The 24,397-nt window shown below is 38.0% G+C and overlaps 2 protein-coding genes across 4 annotated transcripts in view; one reads left to right on the plus strand and one right to left on the minus strand.

Annotated features, from left to right (window-relative positions):
- Positions 1–9,293, plus strand: part of DIMT1 (DIM1 rRNA methyltransferase and ribosome maturation factor) — a 13,532-nt gene extending 4,239 nt beyond the window's left edge. For 2 of the 3 annotated variants that reach the window (XM_004703584.4, XM_045285374.1), the window contains 9 exons: positions 1,741–1,802; positions 1,881–1,974; positions 2,075–2,124; positions 3,381–3,504; positions 3,621–3,713; positions 4,656–4,720; positions 6,057–6,120; positions 7,553–7,659; positions 8,493–9,293. In XM_004703584.4, coding sequence (XP_004703641.1) covers positions 1,741–1,802; positions 1,881–1,974; positions 2,075–2,124; positions 3,381–3,504; positions 3,621–3,713; positions 4,656–4,720; positions 6,057–6,120; positions 7,553–7,659; positions 8,493–8,535 — 702 coding nt within the window. In that variant the 3' untranslated portion in view covers positions 8,536–9,293. Of the gene's footprint in view, positions 1–1,740; positions 1,803–1,880; positions 1,975–2,074; positions 2,125–2,420; positions 2,621–3,380; positions 3,505–3,620; positions 3,714–4,655; positions 4,721–6,056; positions 6,121–7,552; positions 7,660–8,492 lie in introns of those variants that run through there. The other variant, XM_045285376.1, reaches the window with a different exon arrangement.
- The window catches only part of KIF2A (kinesin family member 2A), a 50,418-nt gene continuing 33,526 nt past the window's right edge, over positions 7,506–24,397 (minus strand). Inside the window, exons 12-18 of the mRNA XM_004703703.4 lie at positions 24,303–24,394; positions 23,321–23,388; positions 20,302–20,415; positions 19,299–19,449; positions 18,289–18,390; positions 14,950–15,085; positions 7,506–12,250 (exon numbers count right to left, since the gene is read on the minus strand). Of these exons, the coding sequence (XP_004703760.1) occupies positions 12,165–12,250; positions 14,950–15,085; positions 18,289–18,390; positions 19,299–19,449; positions 20,302–20,415; positions 23,321–23,388; positions 24,303–24,394 (749 nt within the window). The 3' untranslated portion in view covers positions 7,506–12,164. The remainder of the gene's footprint in view (positions 12,251–14,949; positions 15,086–18,288; positions 18,391–19,298; positions 19,450–20,301; positions 20,416–23,320; positions 23,389–24,302; positions 24,395–24,397) is intronic.

Here is a 24,397-nt window from a genome sequence, read left to right on the forward strand (position 1 = left end):
ATGCACAAAAACAAGACAGCAAAATCAAGCAACAATATACAACAAAACAACAACAACAAACCAATGACACAAAAACAAAACAAGAAAGAAAAGCTTGTAGTTAGTTCAGGGATCGTTTGTTGGCTTTTAGGAGTGTTTTCCAGTCCAGTATGTTGGGGCACCACGCCCTGGCCCCAAAGTCCACCTTCAGCATTCCCCGGGGACCTCGCCACTCCATTTCCTTGCTGTTCTGTTGCACTCCCTTAGTGTTTTGCCTCGGTGTGGTGGGATCAGATCGGTGCAATTCCCACAGTTTCCGGTGCTGTTCCCCGCAGGGCCATGGGTCAGTGAGGGGTGTCATACCTCATAGTGGGGCCGGCCATGTGGTCCTCTCTGTGGACTGGCTCCTCTAATTGGGAACATCGTCCTCACGGCCTGGTGTGCCAGGATGCAGCACAGGGCATTAATATAGGAAATTGATGGTATGGCTGTTAGAGAACCCCCCTCCCCCCAAAAGGGACAATGAATAATAATCACAAAGAGCAGCTACCACCTGTAGGTCTGGGAGACCAGACGGAGAAGACTGAGGAACTTGGAGAAGTGGAGCTGAGGCCTCTGAGATTCGGGTGGTTCTGGCACCCCGTTTGCCTATTGGGTGACCCAGTTTCCCATGCCGGAGAACCATTTTCCATTGTTATGCCCCCTAGTGGAATCAGGCAGTACACTTTGAAGGATTTATCTGAATACAGTGGAAAATGGGGTTCAGGGGAACAGGGTTAGTAAAAGCCAAGCAGTTAAGGAGAATTGGAAAGAATTGTGTTAGCAGAGGCTGGTGAGAGCATGAGCTTTGAATAGCGGCTGCTCAGAATTCAGCCCCTCTCAGAACTTGTCAGGCACAGAGCAGCCGTTAGACATTGGCAGATCCCAAGCCGAGGGCAGAGGCTCAGGGATTGTATTGCCCTCTTGCGTTCAGCACAGAGAATGGTGTCTAGTGACTGCCGGAAGGCGCACAGGTAACTGCAAACAGTGTATCGAAAAGGAATCCTCCTGGCATAATGAGTTATGTATTGGGCTGCTTACCAACTGCAAAGTCAGCAGTTTGAAATTCCTAAAAGATTAGGCTTTCAACTCTCCTAAAGAGTTACATAGTCTTGAAAACCCACAAGGGGCAGTTCTACCCTGTTTTGTAGTCTGAGTCGGAATTGACTTGACAGCACTGAGTTTTATCTAAGCTGCAGATACGGTAAACCAGTAAAACCTCAGCCAGTTAGTCACCATAACATGACGCTTTCAGCCATTATTTCGTATCCCTTCTCATTTACTTGAGAAGCTATCTTTGGCCTGTATTATGGATTTCAGTACATGAGAAAAGTTACACTCATTTTAATACCAGTTGACGTGTTCTTCCTGCTTCAGTGTAACAAAATGGACTACCCAGATATACTGTAGCAGATTTCCATCTTCTGTTGAGTTACAAAGCATGGGCCAGATAAAATAGGATTCTGTTGATAGATAGAATTCCCATATAATCAGGTTGTCTAATTTGGGGGTGAAGTGGGGTGTGTGTGCTGGTTTTTGCTTGTTTGAACTAGTAGAGTAGGGCAAAATAGAATATTGATGGTGGAATTGGGAAAAGTTTAAATCGTGAGAATACTAGTATAAAAAGATTTATAGTTCATAATTTATATTAACCTCCCATTGTTATAAAAATATGTGCAACACGTTTGTCAATTTAAAGATGCTTTCTCTTTTGAATTTCAGGTAGTTGCCTGTGAACTTGACCCCAGGCTAGTAGCTGAGCTTCACAAAAGAGTGCAGGGCACGTGAGTATGCATCACAGAGTCAATGTGCATTTCAATCTCTTCAAACAATGTTCTTTGGTAATTTCTTGTTATTCCCAGTCCCATGGCCAGCAAACTTCAAGTCCTGGTGGGTGATGTGTTGAAAGCAGACTTGCCGTTCTTTGATGCCTGTGTGGCAAATTTGCCTTATCAGGTAGGTATGTCCTCGTGTTGTTAGGAACACCATTCTTTAATGTTTTCTCTGGCATGCCTTTCTCAGGAAAGAACTAGTTCATTCTCTAATTCTCTTACAGATATCGTCTCCTTTTGTCTTCAAGCTGTTGCTGCACAGGCCTTTCTTTAGGTATGTGACACAAGACCAGTTACTGCAAGATCTCAGAAAGATGAACAGTTCGGGCTATCTAGCCCATCAGTTTGTCTCCCTCTCTCTCCCCTTCTTCCTTTTCCCTGACAGAATCACTTGGGGGAGGTGGTGTCTGAGCGCCATACCAGAAGCCAGACACTCTGCATTTATTTGTTGGTCAGGCCTTCTTATTATCTTCGTCTAGACAGTTGCAGTGGCCCTGGTGGTATATAGTGGGTTATGCACTGGGCTGCTAACCTAACCTCAAGATCAGCCTTGGAAACCCACATGGGCAGTTCCGCCCTGTCCTGCAGGGTCACTATGGGTCAGACTGGACTTGATGGTGGTGATTGCATAGTCTATACCAGGAGCTTCCAACTGCCAGTCCACACCGCCTTGTTCTGGTGGTTGGTTGTCACTGAGTCACTTCAGACCAGAGTAAGAGCTGTCCAGGCTGTGACCCTTTAGAAACACATGTATTTCAAAGCATCTTTGGGTAAGTTCACACTGTCAACCTTGTGACTCGTAGTTGTGCTTAATCTATTGTGCTCCTTAGGGACTAAAAAGCTCCTTCTAGTCCCCCAATCACTTTGAGTCATTTTAAAAAGTTACACAATTAATCAGAGGGCTGTGCACATTGTCCATGTGATTGTTTCATAAAATGTTGGTTTCCATTCTGTGAATGCATTTATACACAGGTTTTGGTGATTGAATTGCAGTGTCACATATATCTTGAACTGTGGCTCGTTGTCTATAAACATTTGGAAAATCTAAAGTTCTGCTTTGAAAATTCTCTGTTCAGGAGTCTTCAGAAAGCCTCCCCAATTGCCTACTAAATACATATCCACCAACCTTAATCTGCTAAGTCAGGAGGCCACTGAATGGCAGCGCCTGCATCTCTAGCTTTAGCCCTTCTGTGAGGAAGTTTTTGTGTGTGTCCCCGGGGGGTGTGATTTTGCCGCTGAATTCATATTGTTTGCTTTGGTTTTGTTTCCCCAGAAGTGCTCATCTGACCATTGAAGTCTTGCGTTTGCTGGCTTCCTTTGGGTTAGGACTGCAGTTATTGCAAAAACACAGCCAGCTGACTCACTTTGTGCTTAGGCGAGCCAGGGCTGACAGTGCGCTGCATTCTAACCTACTGAATGAATTACCATTAACCACAGAGAATTGCTTTGATCTGTTTTTCTCCCACAAAAATTCTTTGATGTTAAAATACATTTCTAGTTGGCAGTGACCATCTTCCTTTTTTGAAATAGATGTGCGATACTCATGTTTCAAAGGGAATTTGCGCTCCGGCTGGTTGCAAAACCTGGAGATAAGCTGTACTGCAGACTGTCCATCAATACACAGCTGTTAGCACGGGTAGACCATCTAATGAAAGTAAGTGTTTTCTTTACTGTTGAAGTAATCAAGTTTAACCCATCCTTCACCATCTTGCCATACTTTTGAGAAAGCATGCAATTTAAAGACTACTCAAACATTTTTTAAATTTATAGGTTGGGAAAAACAACTTCAGACCACCACCCAAGGTAGAATCTAGTGTCGTAAGGATAGAACCTAAGAATCCGCCACCGCCTATCAATTTTCAGGTGAGGTTAAAGTCTCAGGTCATTCAGTATATTAGAAACTAGAGAATGCGTACCTACAGCAGAAAACTACTGAAACAACCCAAATTTTCAAAAATAATGTGGTATGTAGAATAACTGGAAGGTAGTCTTGTCCTAAAGACTGTAAAACAAAATGCTTGCAATGAGCAAACACTAGAATGTAATTGCATTTTGCCCCAAAATAGGGACAATATTAATCTATTTGAATATTACTTTTGGAATACAAAATAAAACAAAAGTAGTATGTTAATGTTGTAGGTAATATTTTCAAATAAAAACATTTTTTGTTGTTCATACAGACTATAAAAAAAGGCAGGTCCCATGATGTAAATAAAACCTTAGTCCAACAATTTAAGTTAAAAACATAACAGGTGGTAAGTGAGTGGCGTTGGTAAGTGCATAGGCTGTGCCTTCAATCACGTCTGCTTTGAATCACGTTGATTTTGAAAACTAAGCCGAAGCCATTGCCATCAAAGCAGTCCTCTTAGTGACGCTGTAGGGCGAGAACTGCCCATTTCCAAAGCGGCAATCTTTACTGAAGCAGGCTGCCACATCGTTCTCCCATGGAGTAGCTGGGGGGCTTAACCTGCTGGCCTTTTGGCCAGCCACTACCACTTTAACCATGATGCTACCAGTTTTTTCTGAAAATGCTACTTAGGTTTAAATAAATGTCATCTTGTGTTTTGCTGAGATGTGGAAATTTAAAAAAAAAAAGAAATACATACATATACTTATTACAGTTAAGTATACCACTTAAGTGTATATCTTAGATGTGCACAGCTGTGCCAGCCAGATCAAGAGAGAAAACATTTTAATCACTGAGTCTAGAAGGTTCTTTTTGTGTTTTATATATTGAAAGGCACCATAATACCTAGCATGTAGCAGTGTTATATTTTGTAAGAAGAGACCCATCATCTGTTTCAGGAATGGGATGGGCTTGTAAGAATCACCTTCGTTAGGAAAAACAAGACCCTGTCTGCTGCATTTAAGTACGTATTTCCTTATGTATAAGGTATGACTAATCACTACTCCAGAAACGGCTAAGTGCTAGAATTTCAGATTCTTCAGATGTTTTAGACAGTGCTTTAGAGCAGTGGTTCTCAACCTTTCTAATGCCGCGACCCTTTAATACAGTTCATGTTGTGGTGATCCCCAACTATGAAATTATTTATTTAAAATCATTTTATTGGGGCTCATACAACTCTTATCACAACCCATACATACATCAATTGTGTAAAGCACTTATACATTCGCTGCCCTCATCATTCTCAAAATTTGCTTTCCGCTTGGGTTCCTGGAATCAGCTCCCCATTTTCCTTTTTCCCTTCCCCCTCCCTCATGAACCCTTAATAATTCACAAATTATTATTTTGTCTTATTTTACACTGCCTGGCATCTCCCTTCACCCACTTCTCCATTGCCCATCCCCCAGGGAGGAGGTTATACATACATCCTTGTTATCGGTTCACCCTTTCCCTCTGTTATCGCCACTCTCACTGCTGATCCTGAGAGGTTCATCTGTCCTGGATTCCCTGTGTTTCCAGTTCCCATCTGTACCGCTGTGCATCCTCTGGTCTAACCAGGTTTGCAAGGTAGAATTGGGATCATGATAGTTGGGGGGAGGAAGCGTTTAAGAACTAGAGGAAGGTTGTGAGTTACATTATTGCTACACTGAACCCTGAGTGACTCATCTTCCCACTACCTCTAGATAAAATTATTTTTGTTCTTACTTCATAACTCTAATTTTGTCACTGTTATGAATCGTATTGTAAATATCTGACATGCAGGATGTATTTTTGTTACAAATTGAACATAATTAGCATAGTGATTCATCACAAAAACTATGTAATTATATATTATGCAATATTTATTTCTAACTACAAATAAATGTAATTTTGTTTTGAAGCATGGTGTAGCATGGGTACCCGTATGTGTGTGTATCTGCATGTGGACAGCCGTATGTGTGTGTATCTGCATGTGGACAGACCCGCCTGGAAACGGACAGATAGAGGAGTGGTGTCTTGGTTCCTAAGACCATCAGAAATAGGTTTTCTGATGGTCTTAGGCAACCCCTATGAAAGGGTCGTTCAACTCCCAAAGGGGTTGCGACCCACAGGCTGAAAACTGCTGGCTTTATAGTGTCTCGAAGATCTTCTCTGAGACTTTAAAGAAATAGGACTTTACTTTTTGTGGTTCTTTCATCATGGAAATAAACACCTTAATTTCCCAGTATGGAAGGTAGAATGAATGGTGCACTGAAAGGAAAGGGAATTCATCTGTACTCATGGAGAATAACTAATGGTGATGGAATCGCTTCATGTTGCAGGTCAAGTGCTGTACAACAGCTGCTGGAGAAAAACTACAGAATCCACTGTTCGATCCATAACGCTGTAAGTAGGAAGTGTTTCTTTAGTTTCCAGGGTTTCCTGTCTTTTAACTGTCCGTTTTTGATGTCATTACAAGATTTGCATATTCCCTAAATATTCCGCAGAATATGTGAACTATAACTTAAAAAAAAATGTACCTTAAATTCTGATAGATTATTGGTGATATATAGTCTGTGGGATAGATCTAAACTTTTATTATTCCACCCTCTAAACTGAGTTTAGCTGAGAATCAGATTAAGCTTAGTAATAACTTTTTCAAAGCTTTAGGTCTACGTAGTGTGCTTAGGGCATAAAATTATGTTCCCATCACCCGTCCTCTGAATTGTGACAATACGTTCTGAGTTCTGTTGTGTTGCTCACAGATTCACAGGTTTGCTTCCTTGGTACCCTTTCACTGCCGTCGATCGCATCGATGTTGACTCATAGTGACATTAAAGGACAGGGCAGAAGTACCCCTGTGGGTTTCCGAGACTGTGACTCTATCGGGAATAGAAAGTCCCGTCTTTCTCCCTCAGAGCACCTGGTGGTTTCAAACTGCCGACCTTGCTGATAGTAGGCCAATGTAGAACCAACCACTAGTTGGCAAAAATGGCTTGTGCTTGACTAATGGGAAAAACTGGTGGTTGGAACCCACCTAGCGGCTCTCCACAAGGTTGCAGAATACAACTAGTCGGTAAGCAGAAGGAATTCACTGGGCAGCAGTGGCTATTTGTTCTAAGGAATTGAAATAGTTCAAGTACAGGCCGACTAGCAGATCTGTTTGGGGCTTTATGCACCTCCGACTTACACGTCACCTTTAAATACACTGTGTGTACGCAAGCATGCACACATATAAATCCCATATATAGGGATTATGTGATGATCACTAGCTCACTTCACCTTTGCAGATGGTATATGTACATTTCCATTGAATTTTTAAAAATGACCGAGGTTCTGTGTGGTTAAAAAAAGCATTGCCATCCTTTTTCTTTCATGGGCAGTCACTTAAATATCTGCCTAAGTAGGAAAATATCAACTGGATTAAACAAAGTCTTCTGATGAAAAATGTGAATTAGGTAGAAAACATACATTCTCAAGGATTGGTGAAGCCATTACTTAGTTGTTAGCAAGTTGAAATTTGTGGCTGAGAAATGAGTTATTTTCAAAAGAGTAACAACTGCTTTCTAGTTTATAGCTTATTTTATGCAATGAAGCTTTAAACTATTTTGGGTCTTGAAAAAGAAAATGGGTAATATTCTAGATTAACTCATCCAAGGTCGTCTTCATACAATGGTAACTAATTAGAGATCAACTCTTAGAAATTTTCAGAGTTCCCAAATTTGTCATTAATAGATATTAAAAGTGACTATCATGGATTACTGCACTAAAAAAAAAAAGAGTCAGGGTGATTTCATTAAAGATATGTTGTTCATTTATTCTGATCTTATGTTGATAGATAATACCAGAAGATTTCAGCATAGCAGATAAAATACAGCAAGTCCTAACCAACACAGGCTTTAGTGACAAACGGGCCCGTTCCATGGACATAGATGACTTCATTAGGTAAATACATTTCTGCTTTCCTAAGTGCTTACATTTCTTTACCATGACACTTTCAGATTAAGAGATTGATAGGCTTCTAAGTGGTATAAGGTGCTACTGGGGAGTTATTGCATAGCACTTCCATGGCATGGATTAGTATTTGGTATAGAAGATGAAAGCCAGTTAGCTGCAGCAGGATGAACTTCTAAAAATACTAGTAAAGAACAGTCAAAGCCAGAAGAGAGCCTTTGTGTTAATGTGTGGTGTGTTCTTTCCTTCTTCTCCCCACCTGCAATCTTAAGTTTTGTCCCGACAATGTAGTTTTTCAAAGTAAAATGACGATGGCCACCTCCTTAGCTGTAATCGGATCAGATTCTTGTTTTCTGAGTTGGAAATAGCTATTGTTAAATAGAGAAGTCATTTAAAGCATGTAGTTTGCCAACTAGAGTCGGACAAGTACATAGGTAGCCAGAGAAAGAAGTGTGTAAAATATTTAGTCTGAACTATTAGCATAGTGAGTTCAGAGGGGAATGGAAACACAAGATCCATTTGCCTTCGGCCTCTAAATCTGAACAGCTTTCTGTTCAGTGACCATGTTGAAGTGGAAGCGTGCAACAAAGGAAATCTAACATTGAGTCAAATTCATTGTAATTTCAGGGAATGGGTAGAGGCCACCAATATAGGTGCTTCTAGTCAATATAGAAAATAAGGGCTCTTTAGTGACTAGTGTCAGGAGGGCAAGCTTCATGGATTGGTTGATGTGGTTATGATTTTGAATTCCTGGTATAGGAACTATAACCTGGCATGTGCTGCATATTAGCTTCTTACTACCTTCCCATTTGGCTTTTTTTCAGATTGCTACATGGATTCAATGCCGAAGGCATCCATTTTTCTTAGGTTTCTGAAAAGCAGAACTTTGCAAGGTCAAGGAAAAACAAACTGCATATATATATTTTTAATAGTTTAAGGTGAACTATGTTTTGTATCACTGAAACAGCATTTGCTTGACTGATTTTAAATGCTTCCACCATTTATTACTCTGGGTTTTTTAATGCAAATTAACAAATGCATGATGCAGCAGTTACACAAGCCCTATGGAAGATGAGTGGTGCACACCTACCGTTACACGGAGAATGCTGTGGCAGTAAGTGCGCCCCCTACAGCTTTATAGCCTTAGAAACCCTATGGGGCAATTCCACTCTGATTTAGTGTCACAATTGACCTTGACACTGCTAGGTCCTGTCTTGATACTGGAAGTTAATTCCAAGTACCCGGTGTTGCAGACACGCACAACTTTACAAACTGCTCATTTCTAACAGTTTATTGTATAAAGATGTTACTCTTCTATTTACTGCCCATTATATGTATTGCTGTGAGAACTGCCCTCAAGCTTAACTTGTCACATTTTCCTCATACCACTTTTTGTCATTCACATGGACAATAAAACCATGGTTCTTTAAAATGTCTTCTTTGCACCTCTTTATTCTTTGTGTTGACCCTATACAGTTTCTTTTAGCACTTTCCATGGCTCACTCCTTTAGCTATTGTGTTGAACCTGACCGCAGGGTATGAGCCTGAGCTGCTCCTGCCACCATGTGGTGGCTGGGCATAACTCCTCTTACCCAGAAAATAAAGCTCTATCAACATGAAGGTAACTATAAAGTTGTTGTGTTTTTTCTTAAGGAGATTTTTTATAAGCTTAACCAAATTTCTAACAGTTTATAAAGTAGTCTGCTCTTTGACTTCAAAACAAAACAGCCACGTTACCACAACTACAGTCCATATGGAGTCCCTGTGGCAAAGCGCGGTATATATTGGACTATCAACCACAAGGTTAGCAGACTGAACCCACTGCTGCTCTGCAGGAGTGATGAGGCTGTCTGCTTCCAGAAAGACTTAGTGATCCTATACAGGCATTCTGTGAGTCAGGAGTCAACATTACAGTAGTGAGAGTGGGTAACTGTCCCCATTTATCTGCTAAGTTTAGGACTGAGATTTCATTATATGTCATTAATGAGTCTTTTTGAGCTGTTTAAGTCATCAGTATAATACTAAGTGCCATTAATGCCTTTTAATAAAATAATTATAGTATCTGATTATATAATAAATTTTCTTTGTACCTAGCTTACAGGAAGAAAATTTCCAAATTAATTTAGCAAAAGTTTACGGAGTAAACCCAAAAGGCAAGATAGATAGCTTGTTTGCTTAACAGATTTTGGGGGAGACATGGACTTAACGCCATGAAATAACCATTCGTATGTAAGTAAGTTAAAGTGATTCATGTTCTTACTTATAGAGAAATAGTACCTTTCAAGTTCTAGGAAGTACTAATGAATATATAACAAAAAAATTAAAATTAACAGCTATAATAAGCCATTTGTTATGTGAAAATTACTTTAACAGCTGTAATAAGCCATTTGTTATGTGAATTAAGTATACTGTGGAATTTAAAAGTTCATTTGTACCACATCTCTGTGTAATTCCAATCATAGCAAGATTTTAATTTAATATTCAATTCAGCTTGCTTAGGGAATTCTCCCTTTCTTATCTGTAAATTGGAAGGTACGGGTTATATTAAACCTTCAAGATCATCTGGTACTAATTTTTAAGATCACTTTGAGTACTACACCAGACTGGAGCCAGTCATTAATAACAGCAAGCACGGTTGTTTATCGAGAAGACCTTCCAAAGATAGTACCAACCTGACACAAATAATAAAGCTAACCTGTTGTGCTTTTAAAATGAGCAAGTTCTCTTTACTGTTCTTTTGAGGTTGGCTAGTTCCCCCAAATAGCTTTTTTACCAACCTCTGCAAGGACTATAGTAACCATTCTCCGTTTGTTCTTGTTGAAATAAATATAAATGGAACATATGTTACAGCTACAAGAAAACCTGAGTCCCTTCCAAAACAAATGTGATTGTATCGAAGTAAGTTATTTGTCATTCTGTAGATTTATTAATAAGCACATTGTGAAACATCTACATTTGTTTTAGATTCCATGTTTACAGAGAAGGAGCTTTTCGCCATGGTGTTAGGATTTCCCACAACTACCTCAGTGAAGTAGAGAATCTGGCTCATGTGACTCTCTATTCATAGTTTCCCTTTGGGCTCATAAGAATCAGCTAATAGTTCCCTAAAGTAAATCAAAACAAGAAATCCTTATGCGTTTACTTGTTTGTTATCTACTCCTGGACTCTATCCTGGGAACTGATGGAAAACTCCTAGAGAGAAATAGAAATCTTTTAACAAAATATTTACAGGAGAAGCGGCCAGTTTTTCTTCCCTGGAGTACCGATCTGTAAAAACAAGTGCTGCCATTTAAAAAGCAACATATACCCTACACCAATCTATTGGTGAGGATTTGGTGCTTCTCACCAAATAGGGTGAAGCACCATGATACAGTAGGTACTGGATGGAGCTTGGGTTGGTACATCTGCCTCTTTAAGGCGAAGTCAACTGTTTAATTTTTAAGGTTGTTAGGTATTGTCTACACTTGACTTAAACTAACAGTTCTATTGTGGACTATTTTCAATGTACATGTTCATGCAGCAAAGCCAATTTCCTTTAACAATACGTTAAAAGGGTCTATTTTTTAGGTGCTAATGGACACTTCAACTGAAGTCATAGTATTGGTAAGGATCAGATTGCACTATTAGTCTTTTAATAATACCACACCGGAACACACACTGCATATATATGCATTACCCTAGGATAAAACTCCTCTTAGAATTTCATTACTTTTTATTATACATCAACTAGTTATATTTTTAGTTCTTTACAAAGAAAAAGCTAAGAAAATTATAATCATGTTTTATGGTTTTAAAATTTGTAATTCCAGATTTCTTACATGTAAGATGGAATGGTCCAGCAGCTATGTCCACTGTCACAGACTTTAGTTCCGTTCAATGATATGGCACATCCTGCAAAATTAACTAGTCACACACACAAAAAGTCTCAAATACAGTAAAAATGTACACACAATAAAGGTAATTTACAATGACAAATAAGGAATGTAACTTATCTTGCATGTGCTTCCGAGATTTAGGGGTCGAGAGCCTTAGTCAAGGCACAAAGCAGGAGGAGCACAGTCATCATAAGTGGGCAAGGTAGGTACAATCACTGGTGGAGGTACGCATGCACGCAGAAGACTTAAAACCACCCAGTCTTGCTACAAAAATGGAACAGAGTTAAAAGGAAATGCTGTGACTTCCCCGTACTACCTATGGATCAAGTCCACAATCTTAATTCATCATAAAGAAAACAAAGTTGGCAGGATCTTCAAAGTAAATCACTATTTGCGTAAATGAAAGAAAATGCTTCACTAATCCCCATTCTGGTTGTGCCTCCTGGATTAGAAGCATTGTGTAGACAAAAAAGTGCTTCGCGAAACTGAAATGTCATTCAGGTGAAGGACAAACCATTTTCCGTACACAATTAAAATCTCAAACTTTCAAATGGCCCCTACAGCTGAACCAATGCAGGTTAAAAGTAGTGAAGGTCGGGATCCTTGAGCAGCAACGCCCATTTAAAGAGCACGGGGTCTCTTCGGATTGATTTGCTTGCTGGCCTGTTCTTCTTCTTGTAGGGCTGCGCGGAAAGATTTGACTTTATCTTGGGGGGAGAAAAAAAAAGAACAAGGGAATAAGCACTGCATTACAAGCAACAGTATGCAACTTTAGGGTTTTATCAAGGCAAGTCTTATTTCAAAATAACAACAGTATGTTTCCACCTGGTCTTTGTTGTTTGGTAATACAAATGCACCAGTTGTATTACAGATACCTAGGAATACGGATTTAAATTTTTCAACACACTGCACATGGCTCAATCTTAACGTATGTCAATTCCTTTTGTAATGTATGCAGGCTGTATACATCTGCAAAGCAAGCACACATCTGTTCACAAGGAATGGCCAATCTTACTAAATTGTAAAACAGACATTTCTTTCAATATTAATATATTCCCACTCCTAATTCTGGTTTTATCTTTATAACTGAAAATTTAAAAGATACTTAAATTTTAAAAAGAAATGGCTATTTTTATCATTAGGATTTTTGAAGAGAATAAGAAGAATTTTGACCAATCAAATTTTTAAACACTTATTTTCATATTCTTGATGTATTGCACTGGGCTGCTAACTATAAGGTCAACAATTCAAATCTAACAGCTGCTCCAAGGGAGAAAGATTGGGCTTTCTTTTCTGGGGGTAGGGGACCTCCTCCTATTGGTATACTGAGTCACCAGTTGGACTGACAGCCACAAGGGCAGCAGTTCCAATGTATTAGGAATCGCATAGGGAGACAGATGAGGCTTTCTGGTTCTACAAAGATTTACAGCCTTGGAAACCCACAGGGGCAGTTCTACTCTGTCCTATATGGTCAGTATAAGTTGGCTAGACTTGATGTCAGGGAGTTTTTGTTTTAATCCTGTCTATCGTCTATCAATATCATATAAGGCTGAATTCTCTGAAAATCCCACTGCCATCGAGTCAATTCTGACTCACTGTGACCCTTAGCATAGAGAAGAACTACTGTATTTTGGAGTTTCCCTAAGGAACCCTGGTGATGCTGTTGGATAAACTTGAATTGTCAACCACAAGGACTGGTTCAAATCTGGCAGTTGGTCCTTAGGTGAAAGATGAGGCTCGCCTCATCTACAGGCTACTCCTGTACAGGTATACAGCTTTGGAAACCCTATATAGGGCTGCCACTATGTTGGAAACTACTTGATGGTAGTGGGTAAGGACTATCCTCTACTGATTCAGAGACCTATAATAATTTAAGAGATAGGCAAATAACAGCAGTGAAAATAAGAAATGTGTCTATAATTAGCTGAGGGTGATGGTCTGGAAACATTTTTGGTTGTCATAATTGGTGCTACAGGTACCTTGTGAGTAGTGACTGAAGATTTTATGAAGCAAAAACAATGCCTAAGTCAGCCACCACCACCCAAAGAATTCTTTCAAATGTCAATAAGCTGATGTTAGGAAACTCTGGCTTATACCTCAGAAGAAAATGAAAATACAGTTCCCTTCTTCAGAAGCAAAGTTCACTTTTATGAAATCAAGAAAGGAATTTGAGAATTCTGAGTGTTGCAGCCTGCTCTCAAAATTCATTTAACAATAGTATGACTATGTTTGGAAAATTAATACCTGAAAGGATTGAATATGCTTGGTACACATGGTACCAGAGGAAGTAAAGAAAGTCAACAACGACAACAATAATAAATCAGAATATGAGCTGAATAAAATATATACAGACAAATAGATTAAAATAACTTTCATTTAAGACAATATAAAAAAAATAAATGAAATTTTACAAATCCAGTTGTTGCTGTCAGTTATCAAGTTAGTTCTGATTTAGGGTGAATCAAGTGTGTAACATAGAAATAGCTTGGTAGGCCACACAGACCTTTCAGAAGCAGACTGCCAAGCTTGACTTCAGAGGTATCTGGCTTTGAAACTCCAACCTTTCAGTTAGTAGTCCAGTGTGCTTAACCATTTGTGCCACACATGCATAAACGATTTTCAATGGGGTCAATGCTAACTAAATGGTCTGACTTCAAACGAACAGCTTCACAGGGGGCCTGTTTTTAGAATTCAGCAATGTATTTACTACTGAAAATCTGCGATCTGGTTTGTATTAAGCAAACACTCATGCATTCATGCACATAAGCTCCAAAAAACTGCCATTGAGTGGATTCAACTCACAACTACTTCCTTAAATTAAATCTGAACTAGTCCATACTTATTGGAAGCTACACAGATCAGCTAGGTAAAATGCCAAAAATAAACAGCAAGTGACTGAGCATGACAGAGGGAAGGACCTCCTTCAGAGCCTATCTGAACTACTACCTTTCATGAGCAAGTTCAAAGGAGTAGTGTAGTGAAATCTTTGATTTTTTTGGGGAAAAAAAAATTAGTGTTTGAAGGAACAAAAGATGCACAGAATGAAGTGCACGTCCATTTTCCTTAACGTTTTGAAGCACGTTCATATGGAAAATGACCTTTAGAAGTCCAAATCCAAAGGAAATTAAGCCTCAGCTTACTGAAAATCAGTTTATACATAATTTACTAAAACACACGTTTCTTTTAAAATAATATGACCTCTCCAACTTGAAAAAGAAAACCAAGATGACTAGAATAAAGTGGAAATGACATGATGTTTTTAGAATATCTTTGTGTTCATAATTCGGGGGGGACGGACCACTAAATAGTATCTATAATTTTCACTTCAGAAGGCCCTCCTGTAATACAAAATTCTCCCATTAATATACATACAAATACCAAGTAGATTTCGAACATTAAAAATTACCCCGTAGCTCAGTTAAAATGTCAATTTTTTGCTCGAGAATAGCTTCCAGTTGTGTTGCGTAGGAATCGACATCATAGTCCACTTCCTCCGTCATCTCGAGGAGAGCCTTTTCGTCTTCTAGCCACCGAATAGATTCCTAGAAGACCCAAACGAACAGAACCCAGTTTCTCTTTCAGCCAGAAAAGAACCAGTTTACAATTTTCAGTAAACATAACCAAACATGCCTAATAAAACATTAATGAATGTTAAGTATTTTTATTCATAGAGAGCAAAATTAAAAAATATTTCCTTAAATTCAAACACAAGCACATATAATGGGCCAACCAAAATAACTTAATTTCCCTACTTTAAAACTACCTTGGGTAGAGCGTTTGGGGAGGGACTGCGTCACACAAGCACCAAGGAGTAGAAAGTCTCAAAACCTCACCGGCAACCGTGAAATGGACAGACTGGGAGTAATAAAGTTACTTAGCAGTACGATGGGTTCTGGAACCTAGAACTTACACTTCTATTTGGATTTAAATTATCAGTTGGTGACTAACTTCTAAACGCCAACTTCCTCAAAATGATTGTGACTCTAAGGGATCAGCTGATAGCCGATTTTAAGACACAGTGTCTGAATCCATGGAACAGTACCTACTTAATATTCAGAAATGCCTTAAATTCGAGTTCTATTTTCTAGCAATGCCAAATTATATATAGTTGACAAAGTGAGATTATTGTGAATTCAACTTTTTTGGTGTATGAAAACAAGCATGCTCTAAGCTTTTTAAGAGATTTACAATCTCAACTTTCCAAATATCAGCACGTTTTAATGGTTACTTAAAATCAGACCATGCAGCACCAGGCAGAAATGGTTAACCCAAGTATAGGTATTAAAAAATGCATCTCCTTACTTAGCGATTAGCTGCCATTTCACATTCATAGTAGTACAAATATCTATTATCTGACAATCTTGTGCATTAACAGACATGTCTGGCGTTACAATGAGGAGCGAGGTTAAAGAGTAACACTAGTTGTAATGGTTAGGGTTATGTAACAACTTGGCTGGGTCATGATTCTCAGAGGTTTAGCAATTGTGTTATAATTTGGCAGTTACGATGTAGTCATCCTTGACTTTATGATCCGATGAGATGCGGTCATGCTCCATTTTTACATGAACACTTTCCCCATAACCTGTTCTTTGGAGCTTCATCAGGTAAGTCAGGAGTGTTTGCATACAGGTGGATGTTCTTGAATGTCTGTGATACCATATATACTCGATTATAAGCCGAGTTTTTCCAGCATTGGGTCGGCTTATACTCAAGTATATATGGTATATTCTTTGAAGCAGGTGTTACGTGTTTTAGCCATTGTGCAAAACCATTAAATATACCTATCTAACTTGTTGTTGGGTTCCATCAAGTTGATTGTTCCATCATACAACAGCATGATACACTGCCCCCTGTACCCTCCTATTGTTACTATGCTTGAGCCCAAGTAGCCATTATGTCAATCTATCACTCTGAGGGCCTACATAATTACATATACCTATATATGGAGCTCTAGTTACATTGTGGGTTAGGCATGCTGCTAACCTTTCAGTGTTAGTTCAAATCCACCAGCTGCTTTGAGGGAGAAAGATGAACATCTGCTCCCATAAAGATTTACAGTCTCAGAAACTATATAGGGTCATTATGGGTAGGAGTCAACTCGATGGCAGTGGGTTTGGGTTTAATGGGTACATAATATGGTGTTTGCACAATAGCCCACCATGTAATACAGTGATCACATGGCTTGTATGTAGCTTTGGGGTCCTGGCCTGGTGGCTGCTGCTCTCCTTGACTATATTCTCTGTGATCACAGCCTGTGACCTGGGCTTAAATGGCCACACGGTACGTTTGATCCTGACAGACAACAATTTTCTTAATTATCAGGGTCCTCTGAACGTAAACTCATAAACTCAACACCTAGGCCTCTAAAAAGATTCCTGTAACGAGGGCTTGACTGAAATGCTGATCGTTTTAATGAATGTACATCCTATTATGAAAGTGTTCCCACGTACTTAAGCTGTTCACCCAGTTGCATGAATGATCTAGAGTTGAGGCACTTAACATCTGCTTACAGGTTAATGTAGATTTCATTAATATCAAATAAGGAATACAGTTCAAGACGGGAAGTTGGAGTTATTTATTTTCCTTTCTTCAGGAAATACCTACAGTACCACAGGATGCCACAAGGCTGTGGGGGGAGTCTCCATAAAGATAATTTCCTCATTAAAAAAGAGGAATATAGAAGGATCAAAAAAGTGCTTTCAATAGGTGAAACACATGGGATGAGCAGAAAAGGAGGTTCTGCTACGTGCAGGGACATATCATCCTGACAGCGTAGTCACAGCAGTCTATCTCCTGAAGCAGAGGAGTCTTTCTTACTGCTGTCACACAGGCTTACTATCAAGAAGGGAGTAATGAAGTTCAGTGGGGTACTTTACAAATGAACTGACAAAAGCAAAGGGGGAGAAGAAGCATAAATACAGCTGATCCTTTCACCGTGGTGTAAAGAAAAGTTTTTGTAGTCATTATGCTAAAATGACAAATTAATTCAAATTTGTCATACTCTATGTTCTACACACAAATACAAACGTGTGGAATCCCCTTTGAATAAATAATTTGGCAATTGGTCCTCACCACACCTGATAAGGTGTCCACTGACTGGACACCATGAGAGTCGAGAAGTCCATGACCGGCTAAGCCTCAAAAGGCATGATGTCATCTATCAAAGCTACATGTTGAAGTCAACAAACCCCTAGCAGTAGGAATCTCAATGGAGTTTCCTGGAAGGTGAGAACAAACACCTGAAATTGGGAGGGTATGCATATCCCCTATGGGACATGAAGCTCTACACACTCCCAAACTTTGCCCCATGTGTTTATTATATCCTTTGTTCTGATCATTTGAAGGTAACTCCTTTCCCTGGTATACGAATTATTCCAAAGTAATTCTGAACCTAAGAAACAAGAGGAGGAACACTGCTCTAGGTAAATAGGGATGCGAGAGACAGTGCTGTGTGGAATAGCTGGGGTGTGGAGTGAACAGGAAAAAGAGCTGAAATGTCTACAGGATACAGATGGCATGTGGAATGGGATTAACCATCCGCCACACATTTGGCAAGGTGATCTCAGCCTCCTAAAATTGAACTCATAGAACTGGCCCAGTGAATAGGGTTAACTAGTGAGAATCCTGACAATGCAACACACGTCAATAAGTATTTTTCAGAACAGCAGGTAGTCAAAGAAATCTGAAGCTCTTAGATGAATTTTTTTCAAGAAGAATTTTGATGACAGATCCTGTCTTACTATACCTGGAACACTGCCCTGTGGTCTTCTACCACTTGTTCTTCCATTTCTACCATTTGTGAGACAGCTTCATGAAAAGTAAACAATTGTGGAGAAACCTCTTCTTCCTTGAAACAGTTCAAAAAAGATATGATAAATAAAAAAGAAAAGACACACACATACTCTGTATATTGTATCTCTCCATTGTATAATAACAGAAAACTAAAATAAAAAATCACAGCAACACACCCTTTTTAATAAACTAGGAAGGGTGGTCTTTCTGTGTGTGAGACATAAAGGTTATGTCTATTTTAAAATGTGTACTGTATATCTTTTTTTTTTGGTACTGCATATCTTGTGTATCATTCTTTCCTCTTTAAGTATCCTATTGTGAGAATCTTCCCACCACTGGCTCCTCAGGAGAAAGATGAAATTGTTGGCTCCTGTGAAGATTTATAGTCTTGGAAACCCAAAGAGGTTGTGCTACTTTGCCACATCGTAAATTTAAGTGCCTCGGCTGATAGTCAGTTCGGCTTATACACGAGTCTATAGGTAAGTGGGTTTGGTGTTTGCTGTGCTCGAGTTTTAATCTTTCTTTAAAAAACGATTGACCTAGTTTATGCATCTTTCAAATGCATGTTTATAGTTTTTTTAATTTAAAAAAAATATGTAACATACTCTCTGTATAATTCTTTAACTTGTCCCCACCTTCCCACTTTAATTTAAAAAATTACCAAATTTAAGTACTGAGAAAAAAAATGTCTGCCTGGTGCCAGAGACAGCAAACTTGCTTATACGGTCCAGACAGTAACCATTTGGGGCTCGTGGGCCATATGGTATGTACCTGCTTTAAAAGTGATAAAGCAGCCAGACAATACCTAAATGAGCTAGGTTTATGCTCCATCCAATAAAGCTTGCTTTTATAAAACCACAGGAAACTGGCTCATGGGGCAATACTTGCTGATCTCACATTTAATGGTATGTTTTCAACTAACAAAGATTAACAAGATAATTACAACTGTATTAAGTCACCCACATTTTGTTCACAAAGAAGTTTCAGATCATCTCTTTGAGGGGAGCTGCCCACACCCCACTGGGTCTCCAGGTCATCAATCTGATTTGGTGCATGGTGCATTATTGGACGAACATCACCAGCAGCAGTTGGATCCACAGTCAATTCTTTCACCCTATAAATACGTAAAAGGCATTTAGAATAAATAGAGCCCCGTAGAGAAAAAAGAAATATCAGCCTATTCAAAACGAAGTCAATTCTATTAATTTAATTAAGACTGATGATGTCAGCTTTACAGGTCAAGTTTACTTGTGGGTAAACTGAGGGGATGTTTGGGTATTTAAGTTTTACAATTTATTTAGGTAGCTTTAAAATTATTTTAAATTACTGTAATTACAAAAGAGAATTAACAAAGCATGCAGATTCAGCATTTTAAGGAAATTAATTGTTGCAATTATATGAACAGAAAAAAATTAATGATATAAATTATATCAATAAATGGATCATTGCTGAAACCAGAGTATTTGATACAGTGCAGAATTTTTGGTAGTCATAATGTTCCATTAAAATAGCTACACGTAAAATAATTATATTTCTAATATTATGCTGAGGTGTAGCATTTTAAAAATGTTTACCTATTATATTTCAATGTATGCATTTTGGAAAGGGCATGCTTTCTAGGTCAAGAGGAAACCTATAATATCCTGTTAGGAAAGGAAATTACAGGATAATGAAGAATAAAAATAAACTTCATTGTGAAAAAACCCACTTTACTTTTTAGTGATAAATATGCAAAAGTGACATCATCCTTAAAAACATGAAAATAGGAACCCTGAATCTGAAATCAATAGTGTAAAGCAAATAAAGTACACACAAATGTAGCTCATGCAGCACAACCACCACCTGCCAAATGAAATGAAAATGAAAATAAAATGGCCCCAAACGAAAGAAAATGAAATGTTTCATACATAGCACAACTCAAAAGAAATTATTCGAATAAACATCTTATATAGAGAATGAAGTAGACCTGGTAATTGAAGGAGAAAAGTCGTCATACTCATAAGAAGGAGAGAGATCAGGGCGACTGCCACTACCCTGTGAGAAGGGAATGTCTGATGGACTAATTCCAAACTCCTTTACTCTGCAGCACCAAGACAGGCAACAGGTTAAACAGAAATGCTCTTGTTGAAACAGCGACGTACATACATTTCAAGCTTTCATTTAATATTTACTTTAACTTGTTCAGAAAAGGAAATGAATACTGTTGTGATGTGATATATTTAGATTACTGATCCTCAGGCTCCATCAGACTTTATCTTTCCTTTCTGAGGTATTTCCCCCTTCCTCATAATTCTTCAGAAAGTTTAACCAGGCCATTATGTAAATCTGAAATGCTCTCTAGTTCATTTGCTAAATAACTACATGACTATTCAATCTCCTTTCTTCCAGTAGCCAATGATGTGAAGATTCCATTTGCATTACAATCCTTTCAAGCCGCCCAGTCTTTCAAGATCCCAAAGCATTAATCTCAATGTCTTAGTCACCCTTTGTAATGAATTAGCTTCATGGCAATAGCTAAGAAGCATCCAACTAGAATGCACAAAAATGGTCAGTTAAGTAAACAATTTTGTTTTTGGTGGTTCAGAAGCAGCAGCTTAGTTAAGAAAAGATTGCCTGAAACTTTAGCAGTCAAATTGGAATTGCTTCGGCAATTGTCGCTAATATTTGTTTCCTGTGCCCTATTTTGGCCAACCATTTCATAATAGTAGGCAACATTTATCAAGTATTCCCTATAGGTCAGGATTTATGATTAGCAAATTTTAGGAATTATATTATTTAACCCTCACAACTTTGAATATACTAACCATACTGTTTTCCTCATCACTTCCCGCGTGTTCAACTAAGAAATTCCCATTTTACAAATACCAGTATTTTCATAGAGTTCAAATGAATATGTTTCTTCCATGTACAAGCTTTGGACCCTACTGTTAATATTTACTGTCGAAAGCTCAAACCTATATTTTGTCTGCCATTCATCTTGTATAATCACATTGCAAAGCTCCTTCACAAAACATGCTAACAAATCTGTCCTCTAATATATCTCTCACTTTTGTCATCCGATTGCAAAAGGGCTTGTCATCTATCAGAAACAATATGTATTATTACAAACTATCCTATCCCCCAGCTCCCACAAAACATTAAGTATTTAACTCTAAATTCTGAAGGAATATTGTTTCCATATTCAACATAATGAAACAGAAAGGAAAAAGAATTGCTCACTAAAGTAGTATTCAGAATAATTATTAATACACTTCTATATTCCAGGTATTATGCTAAATCTAAACATTTTACAGATATCATCTTTTATCCTCAAAACAATCTTTTAAAATAGACATGGTCATTACTCTTCAGAGTTTAAAGTTAAGGAAACAGACACATAGAGGTTAGGAACTCGTCATCAGGCCTTGTTGCCAGTAAGGGGTGAAATAAGTATTCAAATGTATTTTGACTTGATAATTAAAACTCTTCAACCATGATGCTGTTAAAAATAATCAATTTTTATAATCAATTTCATAAAAGATGTGTAAATTTTAATAAAAATACTGTACAAATAAAATATTTATCCATTTTGATAAGATAATCAGTAGAGCTTTAAAAAAAGTGATATATTTTGATATGTTATTCAGGATTTTCACTAAGCAGAAGAAAAATCTGACCAGTTTTCTATATCTGCTAGGATCTAAGTTAAGCGGATTCTGCTAGATTGTTAAAAACCATTCTTTGTCATTGTCATTTCAGGCCTAAAGCACAGGCACGAGCTATCAAGAAAACGAAACAAATAAGAAAACAAAACCTAAAAAAAAGAAAAGTTGAAAGTACTCCTAGAGATTTGGGAGTGGTGGAGGTGGAGATTGAGAAATAATGATTGTTCCGGATGGTAAGTCAAGCAGTAAATGAATTTACATTCTATAATTATGAATTAGAATCTTTTACTTGGGCTTAAATGAGCTTGAGTAATGGCTAGATAGCATTTTCATGACATCCAAAGAATTTCCAATATGCAGGGTTTTTATTTTCCTTTAAGCCCTGTTTTATTTTTCCTCTTCACCAAACTGTATCACATTCTCAGGACTTCCTTTTCTTAATGAAATGTAAAGTCACCTTCACCCAGGGGAAATCCCAGAAGGAGTTGTGCTATCCTAAAGTGCACAACATGGCACTTCCTCTTCCCCAACAGTTTTGTTAGTTATGAGTATATATAAGTATTTAAATATTTAAAATTAATGATAAAGTCCAAGATACACCCCCCAAACCATGGTTTTCATATATATAATTTTTCTTATTATCTTTTAAAATGTTTACTACTTATGAATGCATCCCTGAGCAATATCATGTACTATGTTTCTGAACTTCAGATTAAGTGGAATCATACTTTCTTTTTTGATATAAGGATACCTTGCAGCTCAGTGGTTGGTGCTTGGCTGCCAGCCAAAAGTTAAACTTGTGACCCTGCCAGTGGGAGAAAGGTGTGGCAATCTGCTTTTAAAATATTTACAGCCCTAGAAACCTTATAAAGCAGTTTTACCTTGTTATATATACATGGTTACTATAAGAGAGCAGATTCAGTAAAATCAAGACAACCTCCCCACTCGAAATGGATTGCAGAGAATTTTATCTCTACCATACACATCTGTTCATTTGTGTTACTTGAGTACACAAATGTATTCAATAGAGAATTCACATGTTCCAACTGTAATTATATTATGAAATATAGTTATATTATGAAATATAACTTTAAAAAAAATCCCTCCTAGGCTAAAAAGGCCATATAAAGATATTAACCTCCTTTCAAATTAAACAATTTCCAAACATTTTCAAAACATGACAAAATGATTCTAGATATCATCTTAAATAATAACACAGTGTGTTTTGGAACTGAAAAGGACGATAAAGTGTGATTTGCCGTATCACACATGAAAGCAGTCTGTACTCTGTAGGACTATTTTTGCATCAAATTACAAAATTTAGAGGACCCTCTCTCATACCTATTTGCGTATCTTAATGTGTTAAGAGTATTTTCACAGGATGCCATCCCTGGGGAGATTGTAGCAATCTGTAAGAGAAAATGTAAAGGTAGAGAAAGTCAGATAAATGATCAAAACGGCACTGATACACAGTTGGTTCGGTCTAATCCCACAACACTGATAACTAAAAATAAAGCTGGAGGACATCTGAATGCCAAGATGATTTGACATCTCAGTCATCATTAGGTAATTAACTGTAAACTTTGGTTAAATATAAACAACTCTCTGAAGGCACTAGAAAACGATCCGTTCTTGAAGAAAATGGAGGAAGCCAAGACCTAGAAGGGAAGAGCACTGATCGGCAGACCACTTCCCTCTTCCTTATTTTTTGGGCAACTTGTTGCCTAAGAGTGAACTTGACAACAAAAACTTGATTAGTAACTTGTAGTCATACTGGTTAAGAAATCAAAGACGAGAGCTGGGAGTGAGGAACCAACTAAAGCAGCTGAAGGTGAAAGGAAAAGTTCAGAAGGGGGAGAAAAACAAAAGGGTAAACTCAATTCTACATATCAACTATTAACTGCCTGACCCAAACTAGGCATGCACAAAACAGACACCAAGCAACATAGCTAAGTCTAAAAGAACTAAACAGAGATTTCAATTTCATTTGCTGCCTACCGCAGGTGAAATAGAGTTTGGAGTAAGTTAGCTAAAATAGCTGCCTGCTAAAACAAAACAAAACAAAATACATCAATAATCTTCATAAGAATATAACAGAATCCAAAGTCTCTAAAAGTATTCATTCATAATGCCCAAAATTACTAGACACGTACAAAAACAGGAAATTATGACCTATACTTAAAGGAAAAAGTAATCAGATTTTCAGGGATCTATCTCTTATAACAGAAAATTCAAATGATTGTCAATATATCATATTTCCCCCTGGATACTGTATATGATCATTCATTTAGGGCAAAACCAACCAAAACCAAAAACAACTTACCATGCAGGTACGGGAGTTTTCACCTATGAACGAATCTCGTAACACCTGAGTGAGTTTACTTGCTCGGAAAGGAGTGTGAGGTTTGTTTCTACCTA

This window comes from Echinops telfairi, unplaced genomic scaffold (assembly GCF_000313985.2).
Source record: "Echinops telfairi isolate 266 unplaced genomic scaffold, ASM31398v2 ScPeMD7_7469;HRSCAF=8507_1, whole genome shotgun sequence".
NCBI lineage: Eukaryota > Metazoa > Chordata > Mammalia > Afrosoricida > Tenrecidae > Echinops > Echinops telfairi.